This window comes from Chrysochloris asiatica, unplaced genomic scaffold, assembly GCF_000296735.1.
Source record: "Chrysochloris asiatica unplaced genomic scaffold, ChrAsi1.0 scaffold00125, whole genome shotgun sequence".
NCBI lineage: Eukaryota > Metazoa > Chordata > Mammalia > Afrosoricida > Chrysochloridae > Chrysochloris > Chrysochloris asiatica.
In genome coordinates, this window is record NW_006408643.1 from 8,176,895 (window position 1) to 8,194,208 (window position 17,314).

Consider the following 17,314-nt stretch of genomic DNA (forward strand, 5'->3'; position numbering starts at 1 on the left):
TTGATGAAAGCCACCCTCCAGGGCTCAACACAAGAGGAGTGGAGACGGAGCGGGGCTGCCCACCTCCCCACCCCGTGGTGCCCAGGACCCTGGCCTGGAGTCAAAGTTGAAAGGTGATAAAAGAAACCAATGAGAAGTCTGTCCCGGGGATGTCCACACAGGCAGCGGAGGACAACCTAACTTAAATTGCACGTGAACGTGACCCCAGCACACGGTGGGGCGGCGCCCTCAGCACTGGGCCAGCGTCACCTTCATCTCGTCCAGCAGGTTGCTCAGGAGGGTCGGGTCACTGCACTTACCATCCACAGACACGGAGTTCTCACCCTGGGAGGGGACATAGCACTGACGTCACATCAAGTACACATCTGCTGTTTCAAAGCTCTTTTGTGCATGTTGGTGTTTTGGTGAATATTAACAAGGGGGTGGATCTGGGGAAGACAGAGTAAGCCACGCAGCCCGCCCGACTTCCCCTGGATGGAGCACGAGGCCCAGCCGGAAGCACAGGGCTGCTGTCTGAGGACGCTGGAATGTCAGCGACGACAAGCTGACTGGGGACCAAGAGCAGAATGTGCAGCAGCTCCAGGCTGACTATGACTTTACCATTGTCTCCTCCAGTCCTCTTGCCATTGGGCCCCAGACGCAGGGCAGGGGAGAGAGCCAGGGGAAACGACCCCGTGAACTTGTTTAGGGAGCCCAGGTTCACCCTCAGCTGGGCATCAAGGAAGCTGAGTGAACCTAATCAGGTAGGCTAGCTGCTAACAGAAATCATCCACGGTCTGTCTCCACAGCGCTCTACAGCCTAGAGCCAACCGAGAACGGCTCTGCGTGCTAGAAGGTCACTGACTCAGTGACCCTGGAGGGTGGAGGGGGGCTGTGCCACAGGCTCCCCAGACAGCTGCATCTGTCTCCAATGGAGAGCACCTAGGGGTTTGAACTGACAACCCTGCAATTCGCAGGCCCATGCTTAACCCACTGCACCACCAGAGTCCCATACATACAAAGACCAGAAAGTCTCAACTCTCATAAAAAGAGAATGTAGACAGCAAGTCCAAGATGAAACAGATGTTGGGATTGTCCGGCAAAGGCTTTACAACAGTGACTACAAACATGCTTTAACAAGCAACCAAGAACACTTTGGATGTGAACAGGATAACTGAAACTCGGCAGCAAACCAGAAGACAAGAAAAGCCAAATGGAGATCTTACAACCAACAGAAAGCGTAAGACGAAAGAGTTCAGGACCTTGACCACACAGCAACAGAAATCACCAAGAACACAACAGATGGGGGCGGGGGGCAGCACCTCAGTCAGAGACATGACCAGCAGTGACAAAAGGTCACTGGAACCCCAGAAAGAGACAGTCAGTCAGTCCTGTGAAGCACATAAGGTATTCATCACAGAAAAGTTCTCAAATTTTGCAAAACATGTAAACATACTAGATTCTAATAGCTTTGTTGTTAAGTGCCATCGAGTCAATTCTGACCCATAGCAACCCGGCATAGGGTTTCCAAGCAGCAGCTGGTGAGATGGAACCACCGACCTTGCAGTTCAAACCATTTTGCAGTCTGACGCCTTAGCCCACAGCGCCACACCAGGACTCCTCAAGAAGGTTTGTTGTTGTTAAGTACCATGGAGTCGGTTCTGACTCATAGTGACCCTGTACAGGGTTTCCCAGGCTGTAAATCTTTACGGGAGCAGAAAGCCTCATCTTTCTCCTGCGGAACGGTCGATAATTTCAAACTGCCAACCTTGATGTTAGCAGCCCGATTCGTAACCACTACGCTAAGCTTAGCAAACTCCAAGTAGGATGAACCCAAGCAATTTGTGCTCAAACACAGCATAACCCAACTGCTGAGAAGTGCAGACCGAGCGCGAGGTTCCTGGTGACCAGCTGACTGCAGGGGCGCTCACCTGTTTGACCAGCAGGCAGATGTGGTGGCCCTGGACGGAGCGGCTATACATGGAGGCACAAGAGTCCACCCGCTCCACAACTGCAACACACAAGGGCAGACGGCTGAGGTCCAGACCCTGGGCACCGTCCTCAGCCAGGGGGAAGCTGTGGGTTCAGGAGTGTAATGAGACTAGACAACCCTTCAGCTGAACTAAAGCCCATACCAGAAAAATGGTGGTGGAAACAGATCTTTGCTAGAAGGTTCTGGAAGGACGTGGTGATGCTGCCAACTCGGATGGAGCTCATGCTCAGGTCCCCAGACTCCAGCAGCTTGGCAAAGGCATCGCTGTGGGGAGGACATGGACGCGGGTGACCCAGGGCCCTGACTTGGACAAGAAGGGCCTCCCACAGCAGGCGCACTAGGACTTCAGACTCTCTGGACAGCCCCCCACTCCCACCCCAGGGGCTCACCTGGAGCAAGGCGTGGTGATCAGGTAGGACGAACAGCTGAAGTGCAGCTTGAAGTCCAGCTTCTCGTGGGTGGAGCCCTGGTCATTCTGCAAGAAGAGTGGGCGGTGGTGGGGTGGCCCAGGGCCCCCAAGAACAGAAACCCCTGCTGCCTTCCCAGACAGCGCCCCCCCCCCACGCAGCTCACCTTGGCGATGAAGGACAGCGTGCCTTTGAGCTTCTGGGCCATGGCGATGCTCTGCACCGTGAACACGAACTGCGCTTCATTGGAGACCCCTGGGGGCAGCTGGAAGGGCACAGGGACCCCGTCGTGCACGGAGGCACCCTCAGGTCGCGCCATCTTGGTGTTAAGCGAGTCCAGCACGTTGAGCTCCATGCTCTTGAGGAAGCTGCGGCTGAGGTTCTCGAGGATGACAGACACGGTGACCTGACTGTCCTTCTGCAGACTGCTCTGCACGTCATACGTCTGCAGAGGCCGAGTGGGCGAAAAGGGAGTTCGTAAACACTGAGAGGAGCATGTGGGCTGTGTGTCAGGAGCACCACTCACTGTCCATCTGTCTGTCCTTAAAACACACAGAGCCCTACAGCAAACTGCTCTCCTCTACCAGACTTGTGGCTGGGTCAGGATGCCATGGTAACGCCCCTGCCACCCCGATACTATCCCAGGGGACCCCCATGCTCCTCTGCGTTGGCAGGAAGCTGCAGTGAGTGAGTGGCTCACCATCTTAATATAGGTGTCCTCGGCGAGAAGGCAGTAGCTGGACAAGGGCTGGGGAGAAGGAGAAGGGGGGCGTTGGTGCTGAGGGACAGGAGTGGCTACTGCCAACTGTCCCCAATACAGCAGGTACCAGGAGGCACCGCTCAGAACAGCCTGGCCCATGGAAATGTGTGTGGGCCGGGCCCTCACCGGGAGAGGTTCCCCGTCCAGTGTGCCGTTGTGCACGGGCTCCTCAGCCACCTCCTCACTGGGGGCCTTTCTCCTCCGGGCCTTCCTCTTGTCTTTGGCCTCCTCTTCCTTCTCCTTCTTGTGTTTCTTCTTCTTATGCTTGGAAGACTTCTGGAACAAAAGGGGAGCTGACAGCCCGGGGGTAGGGCAGCAGCGCCTTTGCCACTGTGCGCAGGAGAGGGAAATGGGACAGGCAGAGTCCTGCTGAGGGAGGGGCCAGCTGCTCAGAGGATCTCTGAAGACTGGAGCCAAGGTGCAAGGGATGAAGATGAGACTGTCACCAAATCTAGCAATCTGCTCCTAGATGTGTACCACGCCACGTGAGAGCGGGACACAGCAGACAGACTGCTGCACATTCGGGGAAGCAGAAACCTGTCCATCGTGGGTGATGGACAGCCACCATGTGGCCCTGCCTCACAGTGAAACATCACTCAGCCAGGAAACATGAAGTCCGGACACCTGTTAGGAAGCAGGTCAGCCTTGAAAACACCACACTAAGAGCCATACGCAAAAGGGTCCATGCTGTCTGCTCCCGTTTCTCCCGGGTGTCTGGATGGGCCCATCCACAGACTACGTGGATGGGTGTTCTTCACAGACGTAACTGCGGGAGGAAGTTACTGCTCACGAGCACAAGGTTTCTTTTCAGGTAAGGGGGGAACCTTGTGGAATTAGACAGTGGGGACGATGCTGAAAACCCCTGAACACTTTCAAAGGCGGACGTTATGAGATGTTAAAGGAGAGGGCAGCCTGTGCATACCCCCCTCGGCAGGCATGCTGGTCCCCGGCCCCACCTTCTCCAGCTCCTGCTCTTCATCCTCTTCATGCTCGAGGCCTTCCCTCGTGGGCTCCTCATACTCTTCATCGGGGGCAGCAACGGCGGAGTCTGTCCCAGGCTCACCCTGCGAGCAGACAGGAGTGGAGATGGTTGCCACTGCTCGGGGCTCATCCAGGCTGCAGAGGGGCTGGATGGACATCTGTCTCTTAGCATCGGACGGTCAGGGTGTGGGCAATGGGGACAATCAGGAAAGGATCACTAACTGGGCCAGCCCTGACCAACACCACGGCTACTACACACGGAGCTGGAGCCCTGGACACCACTGAAGGCCTGTCAGGCTCTTACCGGAGACGGTGAGGGGCCCGGGGCAGCGGCTGGTGGCGGTGTGGTGGACAGCCAGAAGTCCAGGTCCTCGGCCTTCCCCTTCCCCTTCCCCTTCCCCTTCCTCCGCTCCTTCTCCCGGTGCTGCTTTGTGTCCTTCTTCTTCAGCTTCTTGCTCTTCTTCTCTGCCCCAGGCACGGCCTCCTTGTCAGGGGACTGCGGGCTCTCGGCGTTCCGGTGTTTCTGGACAGGCAGCTTCTCACTGTCAGCTAAGGGTCTGGGGAGGATGGGGGGGCACAGGTGCTGAGTGTGTGTGACATGGGGGCGGGGGTCTGTGGCAGACCCCCGCCCCCGGGTCACAGACTGAGCTTTGGTCTCAAGGAACGCTGCTCCTCCAAGTGCCTGGCCTGGGACAGAAGGGCAGACAGCTCGAGATGGACACACGGGGACAGACACACACATCCCTTAGGCTAGGGCCGGGCACAGGCCCATCTTGAAGGCGTGCAGCATAACACTCCCACTCAGCCCTGGCCTCCAGGCTGGCTCTTGCCCACGGCCCCCACATCAGCAGGAGCCAAGGTCTGTGGTCTCTCCTGGCAGCCTGGCACATTGTGGATGTAGCTGGATCCCTTCCCAGCACGCCCCAGGCACCCACAGCCCCGGGCCCAGTCCGCTGGCCCTCAGCTGGCCCTCTGGGCAGCACAATTTGGATACAAAGTGCCGTCCTATGAAAGGGTCTGCAGGTGAGGGCTCAGCTTACCTGTGAGGTTTCCCTGACACCAGACTGAGCCACAGACACACAGACGGGCCGCAGAGATGGGGAGACATACAAGACGGCCGCAGAGACGGGGAGACACACAGATGGGCCGCAGAGACAGGGAGAGGCAGGGAGGACACAGGAGAGAGGAAGAGGAGGAGGGTAAGGACAGAGCGCACGGTGAGAAAGCGGGTGACATAGGACATGGGAGTGCCGGGACGCTGACGACTCCAAGGTCAGCAGGACCACAGCAGTGAGATGAGAGACCCTGCCATGCTAGGTGGGTGACCAGAGCTAGCACCCAGCTTCACTGCTCAGCGGGGTGCACAGAACCCCTAGTGAAGGTGCAAGGGCCCACCGGGTGGAGAGGCAGCCCCAGCATCCCAGGCACAATGGGCCCAACGTGCCTCGTGCCCCCCAAGCCGGTGGGGGGGCGGTGCTGCTGGATGCAGCCCCACTGGGTTCCCTGGGCTGTAGCCTTTAGGGGAGCAGACTGCCATGGCCCACCTGCAGTTAACAGCTGCATCGCCAGAGCCCCTTATAAAAAGGGGGCACAGGGTCGCTGTAATGACAGTTGCCATCAGCAGCCCGCAGAACCACATGCAAGCATCCCGCCGTACCCTTGCCCCGAAAGAACAGGACACAGGCTGAAGGGGGGCTCCCACGGGTGACAGTTCCTCTCTGCTGGCACCATTAGGGCTCAATGCACACCAGGTACATACATGCCCAGGGACAGACCACGGAGTGAGTCCCACCTCAGCCCCACAGGATGTGGAGTGCTTGAAAACAGGTCAGTCAGTCAAATACTCCCGGAGAACAAGTCACAAAGACAGGTGGCCCTTCCCCAGAAGAACCCACCCAAGGTTCCAGTGCCCTGACAGGTCATGACTGCCCATCCTGCAAGCCACTTTCTGACGCCCACACCCTCACTAGACCCCCAGCACCAGACAAAGTCCAGTGCCCACATGGGGGTCTCAGGCCTAGGAGTGACCACGGAGGGGTGCCAAAGAGGCTGTGGGAAGCAGCCGGGAACACTGGACAGCTTGTCCGTGACGGTCCTCATGCCCAGCTCTGCCCTCCCCGAACAGCCGCTGGCCCAACTCACTTGTCCAGGTCAATGTCCAAGGCCCTGTAGGGGTCATTAGGGTCTTTGTCGTCTTCGTCACTGGGCAGAGCATTCTGTGGGGAGGACGGGAGGGAGAGAGGGAGAGCTCAACGTCAGGGCCCCACCTACAGGCCCACCTCAGGGGGCTCGCAGGTCGTACCTCAGGCATCTCCTCGGTGACGATGTCCACCTGCTGGGCGGGGGCGATGTCCTCGTCGCTCTCCGTGTGTAGTGAGCTGTGACGCCGATGGTGGCCTTCACGCCGCTTCTCCTTCCGCTGCTTTTTCCGCTTCCGGTCCTTCTCCAGTCGCTGCCGGTGCCGCCGTTCCTGCTCTAGCTTCACATACTGGTCTGATGCGGGCATCCCTGTGGGGCAGATGCTCAGCTTGGGGCTGCTGGGGCAGGTGGACAGACAGATGGGGGCCCTGTAGCAGTGGACCCCACTCACACACTTACCAGGGACTTTCAAGGGCACAGAGAGATCGATCTGGACCACGGGGATGTGCTCCACTCCGGGCGCGTCCTGGTAGCGCTGGGGACCAAGTCCAGGGGTTACTGTGGCCACTGTGCTGGCCACCTGAGGAGGGCCCAGGGCCGTGGGGAGGGGCACCCTGACCTTCTGTGGGGACGGCGAGCTCTTGATGTAGAATGGGTTGTTTGCCTGCTCCTGCTTGCGGGCTTCCCGACGCTACAAGGGGAGAGTGGTGCCCACGTCAGCCAACGGCCGCAGGGCCGTGCTGGGACGCTGAGGGCAGTGAGCAAGGGAAGGCAGTCTGGAGCTGTCCAGCCCTCGGAAGAGCTGCAGGCCTGCCAGGCTGACCAGTCCCAGGGCCCAGGGTCACCTCTTCAGGGACAGGCTGCCATCAAGCCCTTCCTCATAGAGAAGGGAGGCAACCATAGGAGAGCAGTGGGCAGAAACACGTGCACACTCTGGGCCCGGGGACGTGGGGAGGCCCTCCCTTCGAGGACTTGTATGTGCTTGGAGACACTCTGTCTCACCAGAGCCTGCACCTAGCATGAGGGCAAGTGAGGAGCCCCCAGGCAGGGCACCCCTGTGAGTATGTGATGGAATCTCAAGGTACAGAAACAGGCTGGCCACTGAAGGCCTGCTGAGCACACCCTGGAGGGGAACAGGCCCCCACAGAGCGGTCCTGGAGCCCAGCCGACAACCCCTCCCGGTCCTGGCGGAGGGGAGTGTGAGGAGAATCCTGCAAGTGCCCACCGTGACGCTCACCCGGGCCAACTCCTCCTCGTCCACCTCGGGCTGCCGGGGCCGCGTGGGTTTCTGCTCATCCTCGTGGAAGATGGCCTTGGGTGCCTCATCCTCTGACTCACTGTCAGAGGGCGGCTCATTGATCCAGGCATCCAGGTCCAGGCTGGGGGTCACAGGCTGGTCTCACTCGGGCTCCGGCTGGCCCTGCAGTCCATCATCCCCCACAAGACACCTGCCCAAGGCCACCAGCTAGGTACCCCCCGGCCCATGGCCCTCCCACCTCCCTTCCATCACACCATGGCGTCTATGCACTCAGAAGCTCTGAAGATGGAGTGGACACCAGATGACCGTGTGGGCGGCCCCACAGGCTCACCCCTCTGGGACGGGGACCTTCTTCTGGGCTTTGGGGGCCACCGGATTCAGCTCCCCAGCAAAGAGGGCGCTCACTTCCTCCGCCACGGGTACATCCTTAGCCTGCAGCTTCTGGATGTACTTGACCAACTGCAGGATGCAGGATGCCTGCGGGACAGCAGGGTCACAGTTGAGGAGGCCAGGCTCCTAGCCCTGCCCAGGGGATTTAGGGAAAGTCAGGGGGCACTATCCCACCCTAAAGACTATGGGGCAGTGCACCTAAGGGTGTCCAAGGGAAAGCTCCGTGCTGCCCCTCACCCGCTCCTGGACCTCCAGGTCAGCACTCTGCACGAACTGGGGCAGCCTGTCCACCAGCAGCTGGGTGGCAGCCTGGGCGGCCTGCAGTGTCCCCGTGCGCTCGCGCTGCTGCAGGACGGCAGCGTACAGCTTGAGCACATTCTGTACGTACACGGCCTGGATGTGGCCGGGCAGCGTGGTGACCTTGGGCCGAAGCATGGCCTCGAGTGTCAGCTGGGGCTCCTGCAGATGTCTGCGAACAGAAGGCAAGTGAGCCCAGAGCACCGAGGACAGGCCAGGGCAGGCAGGACACTGGGGGAAATGCTCGCCAGGACCCCCAGCCCCGTGAGCCCACACTCACTCCGAGAACTCCCCACAGATCCAGGCGGCAGCGTAGAGCACCTCGCAGATGCCATTGCGCTGGGTGTTGCTGGCAACCAGGTGAGCGCTGTCTAGGAGAGCTGACATCTGCGACACGGCGAACTTGCGAATGGCCTTCACGCGGATGGCCACGTCCAACATCTGGGCCGCGATGAGGTGGCCGTGCCGTGTACCCTCCAGCCGCGTCAGCTCCACCAGGATGCTGATATACCTGAGCGGGGCAGCAGGAGCTATCGAGAGCCGCCAGCCACATGGGCAGGCCTCCCCCTTCACACTTGAGAAACAAACGAACACAAATGGGGCTGTGTGTGGGAACGTGTGTGATGGGGGCACCAGGGAACCTTGCTGTGGACAAAATCTGGGAGTCTGAGGAGAAAGGCTCAGCTATCTCCCTCAGTGTCGCTGGGAACCAGACTGCCATGTGCCAGATTCGCTGCACTAAGTGACGCTACACTGAGACTGCTGTGGCAGTTTCACCAGATACACCACACTGAGCGAGGGGCTAGTGACGGGGACGTGGTGCCGAACTCCAGGGTTAAAGGAGCTGTGTCGGTCCGGCACCATTGTTCTGTAAACCCAAAGCTGCCCCGTAAAGAGACGTGTGTTTAGAAACACGGACACGACACTCTATGCTAGAGTACACGGCGTGAGGAGGGTGTTGCCCACTCCAGGAGGGCTACGGCGTGGGGACCAGGACGCACCACTCAAAGTTGGTGATGTACTGGTAGTTGGACTGGCTACAGATGTCGATGATCTTTGTGAGGAGCTCGTCGCGGTAGGTGGTGCCCTCAGCCTTGTCCACGTGGGTCATCAGCTTTTTCACAATCTCCATCAAGTTCTTCTTGGACACCTGGGGGGTGGCCGGTGAGCGGGAGGAGTCTGGCAGTGCCCCACCCATCCTCCAAGCCAGGGATGCGGAGGCAGGCGCTGCACCCCATCATAAATCCCTAGAACGCCGATTTCCCCAGACAGACCACGAGATGCTAATCTACAAGGAAGCAATCCCATCCTGCACCATTCACTGGGGTCTGTGCAGGGAACAGGGCATCAGCCAGACGCACCATCAAACACCCTGTGCTGGTACCCTCCGGGATGTCAAACCCAGCCTGCCACGTGCACTACAACACGCTCACCAGCACCAGAAACCCACATGGGTGATAGGATGGAAGACAGTACACCCCTCACATCTGTGAGGGTCCACGGGGTCTTGAACTCACGTCCTCCACTCACAGAACTAAGGGCAGCTCCCAGGAGAGAGCAGAGCACGCACCATGCCATAGAGCAGGTCAAGGGCTCGCAGTCGGATGGACTCGTCCTTGTCATCCAGACACTGCAGGATGAGGTCCTTGTGGGATTGGACGGACTTGGGGTGCGTCTTCAGGATCTTGGACATGGCCAGCAGGCCCAGGTACTTCACTGTGGACAATGCGAGGTGCTGGGAGGCTGCTTGGGGTCCAGAACCACACTGGTTCTACGATGAACCAAGGGCCTCACACCAGCACAATCACCCCCCTCCACCCCAGTAACCACTGTGGAGGGAGCAGCCTGGTCCTGGGTCAGAAGAGGGGGCTCCTCTCACAGCATTCTGGGCGGCAGTGGGCATGAAAGGCACTCTGGATGGTGCGGAAGGATGCCTCACCACTGTCTACAAAGAATGCTAACCCAAAGGACACAAAGTCAGCGACAGCGTACCATGGCCCCAACCAAAGGACACGGAGTCGGAGACAGCGCACCATGGCCCCGGCCAAAGCCAACTGCTGTCTGATGCCGTCAATACCATTTCGATGGCTCAGCAAATCCAACCCACCCACAAGGTCTCCTGGCACTCAGCTATGCCCATACATCCAGCTGGCTTCTCTGGCAGCGGAGAGTAGGGACAGAGACGGGGAGACCTATGAAATGCATTCACAGCTGACCCATTCTAGGAAAAGCTGGCTGATCCTGCCCCCCACACAGAGGTGGACACACACAAGCAGGCCCATGGCCCCAACCTTCGATGTCCCAACAGAGCCCCCGTCTGAAAACAGACACGGGCAGGTGTAGTGAGCAGTTGACAGCATGGTCACTTCCTGTTCGCAGACCTGCCAGGAGGCAGTGTATGCACCGGGCCTACATTTTTGTCTTCGTGTGATCCCCATAGGACATTCATGGGTCTTGCAGCATCGCCCCAGAACGGCTGTACCATGCACACCCACACCCCTCCTCCTCACGGGACAGGGAAGCCCCACAAGAAAGGGGCCTGTCACAAAGGGGGCGGGGGTTGCTGCCTAAGCGACCTCTGAAGCTAGTGTCCACCTGGACAACACCAATGTCAGCTTTCTTCTTACACCTGAAAGAGTGTTTTCAGCGAGGTTTTGGACGCCAAACCCAGAGGATCTGGAAGGGTGAGAAACACTTACAGTTCTGATCGGAGTCTTCTATTAATATCCGCAACTTCTGGACACAAAGCTGTGGGAGAAAGCTAAATGAACACCAGCCTGGACACACATGTGCCCCAGACCCTGGCCAGGATCACAGCGGGAATCACAGCTGTTGAAAGCACCACTGCTGGGCAAACTCAGCCCTAAGGAGCATCTGTCCTAAATGCTCCAGCATGAGGGGGTGGCAAAAGGGGAAGGACACCAAGGACTCCCCAACAGCAGTGCTCCGGGAGCACCTATGTCTGCAAGGGAGACAGGAGTTGCCTCAAAGGGAACCTACCACGGCGGGGACAGCAGGGAGACCCAGAGGCCCAGCTGGGGCAGGGTGGGGTGGGGGTGGGAAGGAGCAGAGGGCCAGAGCAGCAGGAGGTTAGCTGCTGGGACCAAGCCCCAGGGAGAGAGCTGTGCAGGACCTGCGGGGGCTGGGAGGACACCACACGAGCAGCTGGCCTGTCTTTGGAGCTCGGATACTGGGGGGTTGGGGACTAATGATGAGGTGCAGGGGAGGGCTGGCACCTCCTTCAGTGGGGAGGCAGGAAGTCTGAGACAGGGGTTCTCGTACCTGGATGCTGGCGCTGTGGTTGGGCATGCCAGAGGACAGGGAGATAAGGACTGAAACAGATAGGACACTCAGGTTAATGAGCTGCCGGGACCACGGCCAGATGCTAATCCACTGTGCCCACCAGGGACACGGAGCCTTGTCCAGTGGGAGGGACGCAACAATGAACCGCCGTTGTACCATTACTAGACACCTGGAAGTACCTCAGAAGAAAGGCGTGGCAGTGCCCTTCAGTGAAGATCTACTCGGAGACACGGGGCTCCCCAGGAGTCAGAATCAAACTGTCGTTGTCAGGAAGCACCAACCTGCTCTCCACCGTGGTGGGGCCAGACGCAGCAGGTTCTACTTTTACACCCTCATCCTCACTGGGGTTTTCCATTGTTCTGCCCAGAGCCACCACAGTGGGGGTGAAGGGCTAGCTCCCTGGGGTTTGGATTTCTGTCTTCTTCATGGTTCATGCTCCTGAGAGGCCCGGATGGGGAGACTTCAACTCTCAGATCCTGGACATGTTTTCAGGAGTGGAGGGTCAGCAGGAAAGAAGACCACCCTCAACGAGACTGCCGCAGTGGCTCCAGCAATGGGTCCCCACATAACAATAGTGGCATGATGGTACATGGCACTACCGACAATGGTCACACCGCTGACGTCAGTTCCTGTAATTGTCGCTCATCCCGTGTGTCCTCTGTGCACTCTTCAACTGGCCTGTTTTGTGGTTGAGTTGGAGTTCTTTATATATTCACATTAATCCCTTATCATGAGCACTGGGACTCGGTAAGGTAATCACTGGACTACTAACCACACGGTCAGTGGTTCCAGGCATCAGCCACTGGTCAGGAGCTGTAGCCTCAGAGCCAACGGCACCAGCCACCTGCTGAGGGGCTTGAATGCGTCCCTGTCCCACAGGGGTCTTTCCACTTTTGCAATGGTGTCCTATGAAACCAGTCCTTTTCAGTAAGTCCCGCTGATCTAGTTTTCTTCCGTTGGCTGTGCTTTTGGTATTGTATCTAAGTAGGCCCAGCATCTTACAGCTTCTCCATCTCTGTACAGCTGGCTGTGAGGCAGGTCTGCCTGCCTTCCTCTTGGGACGTGGCGATGTCATCTTGCCAGCACCATTTGTCCAGGAGACTGTGCTGGCCACTGAGCCCTCCTGGAAGCATTGTGGATGGCGAATGCGGGAATGACTTCTGCACACTCTACTCCATTCTGCTCGGCTCTATGCCCACAACGAGGCCAGGACCACATGTGACCTTTCCTGCAGCTTTACCGTCAGCTCTGAACTTCTCTCTTCTTCTGAAACACTGTTTTGGCTGTTCTGAGGCTTACCTTTCTGGGTGAGTTTTTGGACGAGGCATGGGACTTCCACAGAGATTGTCTGAATCCCTCTGGGACACCCTGCTGGGATGGGGGGCGCTCTGATGCTGCCTCAGGAGGTCCTGGCCTCCGAACACTCGGGAGAAAGTGGGAGTGTGGCTGGAGGGTGACGGAATACTGTGCTGTACTGTGATGATGTCACGGCGCATGGGGCACAAGTAGGAGCTGCCTCAGAGACTCCGGAGCCCGGGACCACCATGACAGGCCCAGTCCCCTGACGCCCCCCCCCCCCCCCCCACGTGGAGGCTCTCACCTGCGATCACCGTGTTCACACACTCGTAGAGCAGGGACATGGCAGATGTGCTGGAGAGGGGAAGAGAGAGGAGGACGGTGTCTCCATGTCCCAGAATCAAGCCAGGACCCCACAAGAGGGCTCTGCTCCAAGGAGACTAGCCCGTGTCCCCATATCATGCTCTGCTATTGAGGTCCCACTTCCAAAAGGGCAGTGTTTGGCACCCTAACGTGTGGAGGTCGTATCAGGGCCCGGGGATTCCTGAGGATAAGGCCAAGGGCCTTGCCCCACGGGTTGGGAACCACGCCTCCTGCTCTAGAAGCTGTCACATCCATCAGAGTGGCTGGTGCCACCGCGAGTGCCTCTCGGCACGGCAAGACACTGTGTCCGGGGCTCTCATGCTCTTGCTACTGCTATCTTAGAAATGGAGTTAAATCTACGAGGCCCGATGCCAGAGGCCAGGGCTGGAAGGCAGCAAGCTGTGTGCTTCCCTTGAGAGGTATCTACCAGGTGATGCCCGTACCTTCCCCCCACATCAGCCACACCACTCCTGACCAGGGCTCTCACCGGGGGTGTCCAGCACCTGCCCAGCGTTGCAGTTGGCAGGTGCAAATGACCACATACCCTGGAGGGCTGCACTCACCTGTGGATTAAGTTGGTGAGGGGCTCGATCAGCTTCTTGCCCAGCCTTGGTTCTAGCGGGGTCAGAGCACCAAACTGCACAAGTGGGAAGGAGTGAGTCAGGGGGAGCCGACCTCCAATGCTCACTGCAGGACTGTGAACAGAGCTAACGCTGCCATCCTGTGGGGACACTCAGTCCCGACTCCATGGACTAACCGCACTAATGCTCACCAGGGAGGCCTGGGGACGGTCTCTGTGAGGTGATGAGAGTGTGGTGGACTACGCAGCAGTGGTGGCTATAGCGTCTGGGTGTAATTAACACTGTGGAGTCGTGCACTTAGAAATGGCCCAACGGGCCACATTCACGGTACGTCTCCCCACAACTATGTAGAAGTGTATGTGCAGAAGTGACACTGAAAGGGGTCTTCTGTCATCAAGCTGGTGACCCTGACCCCACACCACAGTGTCCACTCCACACTGATGACCCTGACCCCACACCACAGTGTCTACTCCACACTGATGACCCTGACCCCACACTACAGCGTCCACTCCACACTGGTGACCCTGACCCCACACCACAGCGTCCACTCCACACTGGTGAGCCTGACCCCACACCACAGCGTCCACTCCACACTGGTGACCCTGACCCCACACCACAGTGTCCACTCCACACTGGTGACCCTGACCCCACACCACAGTGTCCACTCCACACTGGTAAGCCTGACCCCACACCAGTGTCCACTCCACACTGGTGACCCTGACCCCACACCACAGTGTCCACTCCACACTGGTAAGCCTGGCTCCACATCAGTGTCCACACCACACTGGTGACCCTGCCCCACACCACAGTGTCCACTCCACACTGGTGTCCGTGACCCACAAGGTAGCGTCCACTCCACACTGTTGACCCTGACCCCACCTCAGCGTCCACTCCACACTGGTGAGCCTGACCCCACACCACAATGTCCACACCACACTGGTGACCCTGACCCCACACCACGGTGTCCACTCCACACTGGCGAGCCTGACCCCACACAGCAGCATCCACTCCACACTGGCGATCCTGACACCACACCACAGTGTCCACTCCACAATGGTGTCCCTGACCCCACACCACAGCATCCACTCCACACTGGTGAGCCTGACCCCACACCGCAGCATCCACTCCACACTGGTAAGCCTGACCCCACACCACAGTGTCCACTCCACACTGGCAAGCCTTACCCCACATCGCAGTGTCCACACCACACTGGTGACCCTGACCCCACACCACGGTGTCCACTCCACAATGGTGTCCCTGACCCCACACCACAGCGTCCATTCCACACTGGTGACCCTGACCCCACACTGCAGCATCCACTCCACACTGGTGTCCCTGACCCCACACCGCAGCGTCCAAACCACACCACACCACACCAGTGTCCACTCCACACTGGTGACCCTGACCCTACACCGCAGCGTACACAACACAGTGTCCACTCCACACTGGTAAGCCTGACCCCACATCACAGTGTCCACGACTCCACACCACAGTGTCCACTCCACACTGGTGTCCCTGACCCCACACCAGTGTCCACTCCACACTGATGACCCTGACCCCACACCGCAGTGTCCACTCCACACTGTGAGCCTGACCCCACACTGCAGTGTCCACTCCACACTGGCAATCCTGACCCCACACCGCAGCTTCCACTCCACATTGGTGTCCCTGACCCCACACCGCAGCATCCACTCCACACTGGTGTCCCTGACCCCACACCGCAGCATCCACTCCACACGGGTGAGCCTGACCCCACACCACAATGTCCACTCCACACTGGTGAGCCTGACCCCACACCGCAGTGTCCACTCCACACTGGCGATCCTGACCCCACACCGCAGCTTCCACTCCACACGGGTGAGCCTGACCCCACACCACAATGTCCACTCCACACTGGTGTCCCTGACCCCACACCGCAGCATCCACTCCACACTGGTGAGCCTGACCCCACACCATAGCGTCCACTCCACATTGGTGTCCCTGACCCCACACCGCAGCGTCCACTCCACACTGGTGACCCTGATCCCACATCACAGTGTCCACACCACACTGGTGACCCTGACCCCACACCACGGTGTCCACTCCACACTGGTGTCCCTGACCCCACACTGCAGTGTCCACACCATGTGTTCGCAGGCCCTGCTGAGCCCCTTCCCCAGCAGTGATAGAAAGGACAGGTGCAGGACACCACTTGCCAATTTGATGATTTTGATGAGGACCCAGTTGTTAGTTGACGATGTCATGAGCTTGAAGAAGAGCGGAGCCAGGGACAGGTAGTTTTTGGGGTTGCGCCTGGCCAGCTCGCAGATGACATTGACGGCCGCTGACTGGACACCTGAAGGGCAGAAGGAGGTGGGGGCTGTCCTGTGTGCAAGCCCCGCAGCCTGGAGGCTAGCACAGCATCCAAAAGGCAAGGTCTCAGACAAGTGGACAAAAACAACAGTAATGGACTGTGGCCCACGGAACAAAACCACCTCCAGAGAGTCCATCTGCCTCCAAATGAGCGTGCAGCAAGGAGCAGCTCACCATTGGGCCCACTGTGCCGTGTAGAGAACAGAGCCCACCTGGAGGTCACCACAGCCGCCGCTCACTCCCAGGAAGAATCCCCAACAGATGCAAACTAGTGGGGGCACGGTGAGGAGGGCAGGACACTCAGACTTGTCCCCAAGGTACTCATCAATGAAGAAGGTGACCAGCGGGGACATGGGGGAACCTGCAGGTACCCCGAGCCCCGTGACAGAGGAGGAAAATCACCAAGACGCAGTGAGGTGGGCACCTGGCCTGAGGCTCGAGCGCATCAGATACTCCCTGGAGACGCACCAACCTCAGCGGCTTGTGTGTGGAGGAGCCATTCACACACCCAGACTGAGGGGCGCCTGATTGCTGCTCACCGCGTGCACGTCAGCACTTCGCACCCCACAGACCATCCTCTGACAGGGCAGTCTATGGGCGAGGCCAGAAGCCCACTGAGTGGGGGGCTCTAGGTGAAGGAGCAGGACCTCGCTCCCCACTGTTCTGAGCAGCTTCAGAACCTGAGAATGTTTCCTCCTAGTGTTGAGTTGGAGGGGCCCCCAGCAGGTGGACAGGCTCTGGGAAGTCCAGCCAGGCTGGACTCCAGGAAGCAAGCCCGTCCCAGGCTCAGGGCTCACGTGCGCCTGCTCACTTCTGTCAGAGCTGTAACATGAGGCCCGGCTGTGCAGCCCACCCAGGAACCTCAGTCCCAGGAACAGCTTCAACTCAATTCAAAGAGGAACTGCATATCCAGCTGGCCAGGCCACACGGGAAGTGCCCCCAGTACCATCCTGGATGGTGTGGGTCAAGTGATGCAGGAGGAGAGAGTGGACCCAACAGACGCCTGCACCCCTCATCACCGAGCACCCCTCAGTCACCCTGCTCCCTTCAGTCACCCAGCTCCCCTCAGTCACCCTGCACCCCTCAGTCACCCAGCTCCCTTCAGTCACCGAGCACCCCTCAGTCACCCTGCTCCCCTCACCCAGCTCCCCTCAGTCACCTAGCTCCCCTCAGTCACCCTGTACCCCTCAGTCACCCAGCTCCCCTCAGTCACCC

The 17,314-nt window shown here is 58.9% G+C and overlaps 1 protein-coding gene across 2 annotated transcripts in view; it reads right to left on the reverse strand.

Moving 5' to 3' along the window:
- Window positions 1-228: 228 nt before the first annotated feature.
- The window catches only part of AP3D1 (adaptor-related protein complex 3, delta 1 subunit), a 52,289-nt gene continuing 35,203 nt past the window's right edge, over window positions 229-17,314 (reverse strand). The window contains exons 7-30 of one of the 2 annotated variants that reach the window (XM_006868980.1): window positions 15,943-16,082; window positions 13,730-13,803; window positions 13,108-13,157; window positions 11,487-11,536; window positions 10,904-10,952; window positions 9,775-9,920; window positions 9,206-9,354; window positions 8,485-8,715; window positions 8,145-8,376; window positions 7,849-7,994; window positions 7,497-7,638; window positions 6,879-6,950; window positions 6,719-6,794; window positions 6,423-6,628; window positions 6,263-6,336; window positions 4,425-4,677; window positions 4,096-4,203; window positions 3,266-3,415; window positions 3,080-3,127; window positions 2,546-2,824; window positions 2,362-2,447; window positions 2,115-2,236; window positions 1,911-1,990; window positions 229-324 (exon numbers count right to left, since the gene is read on the reverse strand). In XM_006868980.1, the coding sequence (XP_006869042.1) occupies window positions 229-324; window positions 1,911-1,990; window positions 2,115-2,236; window positions 2,362-2,447; window positions 2,546-2,824; window positions 3,080-3,127; window positions 3,266-3,415; window positions 4,096-4,203; window positions 4,425-4,677; window positions 6,263-6,336; window positions 6,423-6,628; window positions 6,719-6,794; window positions 6,879-6,950; window positions 7,497-7,638; window positions 7,849-7,994; window positions 8,145-8,376; window positions 8,485-8,715; window positions 9,206-9,354; window positions 9,775-9,920; window positions 10,904-10,952; window positions 11,487-11,536; window positions 13,108-13,157; window positions 13,730-13,803; window positions 15,943-16,082 (3,059 nt within the window). The remainder of the gene's footprint in view (window positions 325-1,910; window positions 1,991-2,114; window positions 2,237-2,361; window positions 2,448-2,545; window positions 2,825-3,079; window positions 3,128-3,265; window positions 3,416-4,095; window positions 4,204-4,424; window positions 4,678-6,262; window positions 6,337-6,422; window positions 6,629-6,718; window positions 6,795-6,878; window positions 6,951-7,496; window positions 7,639-7,848; window positions 7,995-8,144; window positions 8,377-8,484; window positions 8,716-9,205; window positions 9,355-9,774; window positions 9,921-10,903; window positions 10,953-11,486; window positions 11,537-13,107; window positions 13,158-13,729; window positions 13,804-15,942; window positions 16,083-17,314) is intronic. The other variant, XM_006868979.1, reaches the window with a different exon arrangement.